Source organism: Borostomias antarcticus (assembly GCF_949987555.1).
Source record: "Borostomias antarcticus genome assembly, chromosome: 4".
Classification (NCBI taxonomy): Eukaryota; Metazoa; Chordata; class Actinopteri; order Stomiiformes; family Stomiidae; genus Borostomias; species Borostomias antarcticus.
In genome coordinates, this window is record NC_140237.1 from 26,066,539 (window position 1) to 26,075,683 (window position 9,145).

Below are 9,145 nucleotides of genomic sequence, written 5' to 3' on the forward strand. Positions count from 1 at the left end.
TGCCTTTTGTTAAATAATTCCAACATATTTATATTATATAGTGTAATCTAATGGCGAGTTAGGGCCACTGGGTACAGACTAGACAGACAATAGGTAGGTAGGTGGATAGCTAAGGTAGGTAGGTAGACAGGCAGACAGACAGATAGTGCTCAATGGTGAGATTGATACCCCAGCATGCCTATAATAATGCCACTTCTCTTCCCCCTTTTCTACCATTGTAGATTCTGACAGCCATGTGATAGTTAGTAGGCTATTAGGCCTATATGACAGCCCTGTGATAGTGTTAGGCCTAGGTCTTTCCTGTGATAGTATTAGGCCTAGGTCTTTCCTGTGATAGTATTAGGCCTAGCTCTTTCCTGTGATAGTATTAGGCCTTGGTCTATTGTTTAAGTGTGCATTGACCTCGTGTGGCAGTGCAATCAACTCAACCCAAGGGCAGGTTCCATTTAAACATGTTCTCTTTAACCTTAGGAGAAAAGGAAGATGGACAGGCTACACAATGCATTACCCATCCAGCCCATGGATGTGATCCTGTCCCAGCCATCAGGCTGCATCAGAGGTAGCCCACATTTACAGGTTTATAGATAAAGATAGTATAGACAGCGCCATCTGCTGGATAATAGGTTGTACTGGTCACTGTACACTCACTTTTACCTCTAGTCCACAGTATAGCCTACCTTTTGTCATCAATATTCTGATTTCGGGTTTGTTTAAATTCTAGGATAAACTTTTTTCCTGATAGTTAGAATTTGGTGAGGAGAGACTGATCCTAGATAACAGTCTTGGAGTAAACCTCCTAATAATGCTGTTTCTCTGCAATATCTATGAATATGTATGAGCAGGGCGGGCTCGCTGGAGAATGCCCCGCCCCCTGCAGCACAAAGGAAGAAAGTGAGGAAACGGATAGAATGTTTGTTCCAATGTTTGAGATCTGAGGTCATAAGAGATCTAATATTTCCTCTACGCGTCCTGGAAAAACCGTAGAGAAAATGTAACCTATACACCTTATCTATCTGATATGAATGTGATGAAATGGCTATAATGACTTGAATTTGATTAAATGATGAGTAAAGCTAATAAATGGCATGAAAATTAAAATGTGTCAAATATCTATCTATCTATCTATCTATCATCTATCTATCTATCTATCTAGGCTATCTGTCTGTCTGTCTGTCTGTCTGTCTGTCTGTCTGTCTGTCTGTCTATATAGTCATAGCTTGGTGCTTATATGTCTCAGCTTTAAGGGCAACATGTAACATGCCAGCTTTATCTTTAGGGGAATGTATAGCCTGTAACTAGGAGCTAGAGAGACACATGGTTGCTATGCTGGCTTCACATAAAAGCCGCCTTCAAGCCATCCACAGGCTGCTTTGATAACTCAACACTAGTTTCCACAGCCTCGACCCATGAGGGAAGTAGATGCATGGAAACAATCTCTGTGTGCCTCAGGGGGGTGGGGGAGGTGTGAGAGGAGAGGGTGGCATTAAAAAACTTTCTTTCAATAATGTTAATGCACATTCAATCACACCTCTAAATTGTGTTTCTATCGCTGTTGTTGATTGTGATGAGGGGGTCTGGTCTGACATTGTTACAATGGAAAACACATGTTTCCCTTGCTCACTGGATCTCAATGCATGACTGTAAATGCGGGGCAAACTATGAAGTGTGTGGAGGGATGGGGGATGGTGGCAGTCGGCCTACTTCTTTGCCTTGCATTCAGAAAAAAAAAGTCTAATAAAATCCTCGAACCCTTGAATATCTTAATCATTCACAAGATATGCCTATGCTATTCATGGTCTATCTGTGATATGATCTATACTATAATCAGCTCAATCCTTCTGATAGCAAAATTTATTTTCAGTTTATTGCACTCGAAGCACCATTAGTGGGCTCTCCACAAACTCGTGGTTTAGTAAGCTCTATTTTGAATTAGCCTGTAATATTCTCAGCTAAATGCCATTGTGTCTTCTCAGCAGCTCATCGACCGCGGGACATGTGACACTGAGTACGCATGCTCAGTAAGGAGCAGTTAAAATGCAAGCAAATATAAGGACACAAAAAAATTCCATCGACTGTACACAGACTGCATTAGGCTGAGTTGCATAGGCATAACGCGCATGTCACACACTAAAGGCAAATCAGAATGAGGTCTCTCTCTCCGCGCTGACCCCAGTGCGCATGGTCAATGCTCTGTGTTTTACAGTCGGGGTGGTTTAGTGAGGTCGATCAGCTGCCTTTCATGTAGCCTAACATACTGCAGGAAGAAGTTTTACCGCAAGACTTGCTGGTATTTCTGAAGTGTATTTTCTTTGAGAACGTCGCATCAGGAAGAACCAGAATATGTCGGTAAATAAAGCGAAGAAAGTAAAAATGGCAACTAAATCCTGTCCCGAATGTGACCAACAGGTGAGAATACACATATATTGTCAATATTAAATTTATTATTGACTTAGTTTCATATTATGCTTTATCCTATGCCGAGATCGCTGCAAATATTGGGGTCGAATATGTGGACTACAGCTCGCCTATATAACGTTAGTGATCGCTTTCACTAGCTTCACTAAATTTAATTCGTCACAGGAATTTGTTCTAGTCGAGCCTAGAGAATAATTTAACCAGCACGATCCTCCAGCCTGTATACAGTCATTAGGCGACGGCTGGCTGCTGTTCGGAGGAATTGTATTGTTCTGAAAATGTAGCAACATTTGTTATTTTGACACTGTAGCATAACCTAGCCAGATATCCGCGAACTTCCGACCTCAAAATGTAGGCTACAAGGTTGCTTTGTGTTCCAATGGCTGTGCGTGCTGTTGATAGGCTGCTGAGAAAGTTATAACATCGTAATGAAATTGCCAATGTAAATATCGGCGTTTATCTTTCTCGTAGTCGTTTCATGGTATGGTATTGCTAGCTAATAACCGCCAACGTAGGATCTTGATTTCTTAGAATATAACAATGCGAAGTCGATACGATCAAGAAGAAGCCAGACTGATGTAAGCCTATCAAACGTTTTAATGTTTGGCTGAGGACACGTGTCCTGACATCCTTCTGTGGCGAGTTTGTGTGATTCCTCCAATGGCTTTTTAATTGATTAAAGGACATTCCGTTGTTTTGATTGTTTTGAAGTCGCCTAACCCCACAATTCATTTTGAGGTGGATAAACTGGCTACGCCCTTTAAAAATATTGTATATGCCTATGGCGAGTTTATGTAACAGCTCTTGTAATATCAGGGATAGGAATTGCTTGGTAGCCTACCATTATCAAGCCAAATGTTGAGAAATATTTGACCTAACCTTCTTATTTCATTCTAGATCCCAGTTGCTTGCAAGTCCTGTCCCTGTGGCTACGTGTTTATAAGTAGAAAGCTTCTAAATGCCAAACTGAATGAGAGGTCATCGCCAATAGGTAAATTATTAACTGATTCTGAGGCGTAGAGCATGTCAACAGTGATATCTTATTATTGATAATATATTTAAATTATGTTGTCATGAAAAAATATGAGAATATATTTAAATTATATTTAAATATATTCGATAGTTTATAGATTGTCTGTCTTTTATGTGGACCCTAGGAAGAATAGTCTTCACTATGGTGACGACTGATGGGGATCTGTTTACAATAAACAAAAAACAAAAAATTCCATTGTTTGTCTGCAAGATTTCAAATTAGATTGTAATTTTAACTAGGTCACAACTTTGCATGTGAACATAATTTAGCGACATGATAAATGATCTAGGCCTATATTTCAGTCATCTTGGTTGCTATCATTCTTTTGAGTTGAGGGCCTTTTGGTGTTAAGTTTCTTGTCAGATGGTTGTGGGTTTGTGAGTGGTGCTGTGGTGCTTTGGTTTAGAAGGTCGTGTGCTTGAATGAGTAGTGGACTGTGTGGGGGATGGAAGGTCCCAGCTGACTGAATAGCTTATTCACTCTGATAGGCCACTGCTGCTACACTGAAAGTAGGCCTGGAGAACAGTTGTCCTTTACACAGGCCTGCAGCATTTATGTGTAAAAAGGAAGTGAATGTTTTAGCTTTGTGTCTCTCACCACTTATAAAACAGTTAATTTGCCCTTTTGGCAGTGCTACTTCTGAAATCCTAAGTTTCAATTTGATGTCTTATTGTTTCACTTTGAAACAGCCTGTGTTTAAACATGGCCTCTGGGTATGAAATGCGCTATACAAATAAAGCTTTGATTGATTGATTGATGGCGATACTGGTAGTTCAAAGGATGAATATAACAATAGTCTCCTGGTAGTCTCTCACCCCAGATTCCTTGGTGAGAGACGTTTGTAGAGACCTTTATAATTCTGTCTCTGAACTGTTTCCAGTAGACCTTTCTCGTTTGATTTAGACTTAAACAATAATATTTTCCTACCCTTATAATTTATCTGAGAGCATAACTTGAAGATGTAATATGTTTTGAATGTTTATACCAAAGAGAGAAATGGTATATGATCTTTAGTAGCCTATACAGAAATGGTGTTTCCTGCTGTGGTTACATAGCCTAACTTATTACTACTTGCTTTAGGCTTTTTCCTCTTTGTTCGTTGTATTTGTGTTAGAGGTTGGGCATCCATAAAAAAAGAATGCACACATGATAATATAATGAATTAGTATTTAGAACCAAAATATTTCACTCAATTTCTTTTGAAGATAATTGAGTGATTTGTTTGTGTGTTTATTTCTTCAGACAGGCTGGATCCAAAGCGAAGGAGAACAGAGAGGATTCGCAGAGATAAGATCGACTCTCCAGCCACCAACGACATGGAGAATCGGAGACGCTCCCGCTCCAACAGCCAATCAGAGCAGATCCGGCGAGGGCGCGGACGACCCAAGACCACAGGGCTAAAGAAACAGGAGGAGGAGAAAGGTACTGAAGACGTCCAATCATCATCCTGGAATGAAACCCCACTATAATGATTGGACAGGTGAAAGCACTGACTTCCCTGATTGGACAGGAGGTGAAAGCCTGTACTGTTTTCCAAGGCCATTCTTGCATAAAGAACATGTTCAGTCAATCTGCCTCGTTAAATAAAATAAATAAATCTGTTGCCATGTTACAGAAAGACACTTGGTTACCGAGAGATCAGCGATGTCTCTGCAACCAACTGGTTTATTGTTCCAATAAATTCCAGGAAAAGAATTACTGCACAGTCAGCACGTTAGTATCACGTTGTCTCTAAAATAGCTACTTTTTTTCTAATGAATATAATATCCTGACTACATGAAGGAGGGTGTTGATTTTCCAAGGGTTGTGTCAGAGCTGAGGATTAATCATTTACAGACAGCGTTGCTTCTCTCTCTCTCTCTCTCTCTCTCTCTCTCTATCTCTCTCTCTCCCCCCCTCCCTCTCTCTTTCTTCCTCTTTCTCTCCCTCCTTCTCTCTCTCCCTCTCTGTATAAATAAATCACGCTATCCCTGGTGTCGGCTCTGCTCTTTCAGACCCTCTACAAGCAGAGACGCCCCCCCCACCTCCCACTCAGTCTTTTCTCTGCTTTAAGATCAACTCCATTCTCAATTAGCTAATAAATGTCAACTTGACTCCCAGCCCCTGAGGTTGAGTGTTATAATGATGGGTCGGATCGTCCAGTCTCGATGCCGGATGAAAGCCTGTCTGATCACGCTGCGTCTACCATCTACAGGAATGCTGAGTATATAGACGAGGCCAGGGAGAGATCAGGAATGCTGATATAGACGGGGATAGGGGGATGGGGGGTGATTTGGATCCAGATCCTGTTAATGAACCATACAGCTTTGCCAGTAGCACGGACACTGGTACCGTTTGTTACGCTGGTACAGTTTACTTATAGTTTGGCTATTTTGATTCACGTTTTCTTATTCCTTTCTTTGTCTTTTGTTGCAGAAAAACAAGAGAAGGAAGTGGACATCTATGCCAACCTTTCAGACGAGAAGGCCTTTGTGTTTTCTGTGGCTTTGGCAGAAATCAACAGGAAGATCCTGGGCCAGAGACTGATCCTGTAGACCCAGCAGATCTTAGAGACGATCCACCAGGGGTCCGCTGTGGGGGGCTGGTATGAGAGACCTAAGACTGTGTCTGCGGAGAGAGACAGACTCATGGACAACTATACGTAGAGTCATGGACAACTACAGACACGTGTCCCCACTCCAGGGGTGAACTGACTCTGACCTGGAAGTGCTTTATGTGCAAATAATCTTCCCGTCAGATGATTGGCGGTCTGTGGTGCTGGGCGGGGCTACGGAGAAACGGGGAACGTTCAGCAGAGAGAGACGTTGCAGACGGATGCAACGTCCAGAGCTGACGCATGCCAAGCACTCATACTGTAACTACTCCATAAAATACATTTCTATCTGAATGTGCTGAATGTAGCATTGAACCCTCCTGATTCCCGTCCCCTGAGGAGGAAAAGCCCAACTTTCTTAAAAAAAAAAACAGTAGCTCAATTAATTGGAGGGTTGTGGGTCTGAATATTTATCGTTTATGTAGATTTTATATGATATGTAGTAGATTATTGTACATGTGTCAAACTGATCTACAATAATGTGATACCATGCTATGATGGGTACAAAACCATGTTTAAAACCTTATAAAGGGCATTCTTTTGTTGCAGCATTGTGTTGTGTGGTAACATTGCATTGCAACAGGCTTCTGTGGTATTGTTGACGACTAGTCCTCACTACTTGACGCTACTTAGTCAGTAAGTCTGAATGCCATTGGGTCATGCTGTTTTATATGTCATTTTGTACCTCGCTGAAGACTTTGGGACTTGGCTCTGTACTATACTGTCTATTTATAACACCTCTACCACCCTAATTTAAATTCCTAATGTCTTATCCTTTTGTTGAAAGAATACTGTATACTTAAGTGGGGACATCAGTTATTGTTGAAAAAGACCAATCAACACCGGCTTTTTTTATTTCTCAAAACTGACAACGAATACTAGCAGTGAGAGTTTGAATAAAATAAGTTTGTTGATACAAACAGACTTAACCAGAGTTTGGTTGTTTATTAGACACCCATGTCATGTTATGCTTATTTCCCCCGGAGACAGCTGCTGTCTTGCTCAGAACGCACACACACACACACACACACGCACACACACACACACACACACACACACAGGAATAGACCCTACTGTTGAGGACTCCTGGAACCTGGCCCAGTCGCCATGGAATTCTCACGCTGACGCAAAACAATATCTCTGGTGTGAGTATGTGTTTATGGAACGAGGGGGCATGTTTTCACCTGCAGTGAGATCATTTACGATCCAGTCAGTTATGTGTGGAGGATTATGTGTCTTGTTGCTGGGGTGTAACGGACTATTCATTCAGTGTGGCTTCAGTGGAGCGCTACGGGGAGGGCATTTAGACTTCAACCACTGTTTTGTTATTTCTTTTTTCCATTTGCATAAGAAGGGCCGATTGGAAGGTTCCAGTTGCAGAACAGAACCACAGGGGAGGGTGTGTGCAGAGTCAGTAACATTCCAATAGCACTCTGAATATCACACAGGACCATACTGTAAGAATAGACACTCACTGGTGACAAACAACCCGTTTGAAAAAACAGGGTTGGGGTTAGGATAGGGTAAGCCTCACCCCAACCCCAACAAAGACCAGGTATATCAGGTTTTACATGACATGTGGCCTTGTGAGAAATAGTGTGAGCACTGCTGAGCTCACATGAGGAGCTTCCCTGCGACAGCGCTAAAGGGTTAGAGAGAACTGTGTGTGTGTGTGTGTGTGTGTGTGTGTGGGCGCGCGTGCGAGGAAGGGGAGGGTGCTGGTTAACATGTCGAGGCCAGCCTAACAGAGGTGAGGTGTCTGATAGAGAACACCCCCCCCCTCTCCATCTCTTCCTCAAACCAAATGCACATCAAGTATTCAATATTTTAATATTTCACCATGGTCAGGCTAAGTTGTGGTCGAATCAAGAAATGCAGTACCTCTCATAGCCACTGGAGGGCAGTCCAGTGACACCTTGCCGTGACAAAGCTTACCTTACCGAGCCTGGACGTCCTTCCATTGGACCTACGTTATGTGGCCTCTGTTGACTCTTTTAAAAGTCAGCTAAAGACTCATCTGTTTAGTACGGAAGAGCATTAGGGCCAACAGCGGAGTTTTTTTTTTTTTTTTAAGCTTCTGAGTTTAAAGTCAGAAATTCTGACTTTTTTCTCAGAAGTTATTTCTGACTTTTCTCAGAAATTCCGAGTTTCTTTCAGAAATTCTGACTTTAATCTCAGAAGTTATTTCTGACTTTTTTCTCAGAAATTCTGACTTTAAAGTCAGAAATTCTGAGGTTTCTTTTCAGAAATTCTGACTTTAATCTCAGAAATTCTGACTTTAAACTCAGAATCTTAAAAAAATAATAAACTCAGTTGTTGGCCCTAATGCTCTTCCATAGTTTAGACTAGCCTTTTCTAGCCTCCTGTGTTTTTTGTGTTTCTTTGTCCTTGTTTTTTGTTTTTGTGCTTTTTGCCATTGTTTTTATTTATTGATGTTTTGTGAAGCACTTTGCGACCCCTGTCTGTGAAAGGTGATATATAAATAAAATGTACTTACTTACATAACATGGCTGTGCCTGAAAGTTACTTTAATGTAGGTCAGTACTACAAAACTACTACTATTACAACTACTACTACACACACCCTAAAGTAAGCCAGCAATCGTATCATCACTGCTTAGTGTCACACACACACTTTCATTTGTGATAACTGTACAATTGTAGAAGTACAACAACATTGCATTGTTACTGTTTAATGATGATATTAGAGAACATTTAGCCTATTTTATTTAATTGGACAGCGAGAGAGAGAGAGAGAGAGACAACATTACCTAGTTAAAGGAGTAGTAAAGGGAAAATCATGTTTAGCCCTGTTTTAAGGTTACTTATGATCATATACAATCGTTCAGATCAAAATGTTGACAAAACTAGCACTTTTGAGAAAGTCTGATAATTGCTCTACCACCGTTTTGGTCATACAATGGATGTGGGTGGGCACCGTGAAAAATCTGAATGTTAAACTCTCAATTCTTCGCAAATCTGATTCCATCTCAAATCCGATTTCTAAGTCTGACTGTCCACACTGTTTTTAGCAAGTGTCCAGATCAGATTTGGCTCTGTTCAGACTGTTCATAGCTACCACACTAGAAAACAAACTCAAATTTC

At 41.2% G+C, this 9,145-nt stretch overlaps 1 protein-coding gene across 1 annotated transcript; it reads left to right on the plus strand.

Annotated features, from left to right (window-relative positions):
* Nucleotides 1-2,274: 2,274 nt before the first annotated feature.
* On the plus strand, nt 2,275-6,881 carry cUnh16orf87 (chromosome Un C16orf87 homolog). Its single transcript, XM_084437100.1, has 4 exons — nt 2,275-2,406; nt 3,313-3,406; nt 4,691-4,870; nt 5,864-6,881. Exons 1-4 carry the CDS (start codon nt 2,341-2,343, stop codon nt 5,980-5,982), a joined length of 459 nt encoding a protein of 152 aa, XP_084293226.1. The 5' UTR covers nt 2,275-2,340; the 3' UTR covers nt 5,983-6,881.
* The last annotated feature ends 2,264 nt before the right edge of the window (nt 6,882-9,145 follow it).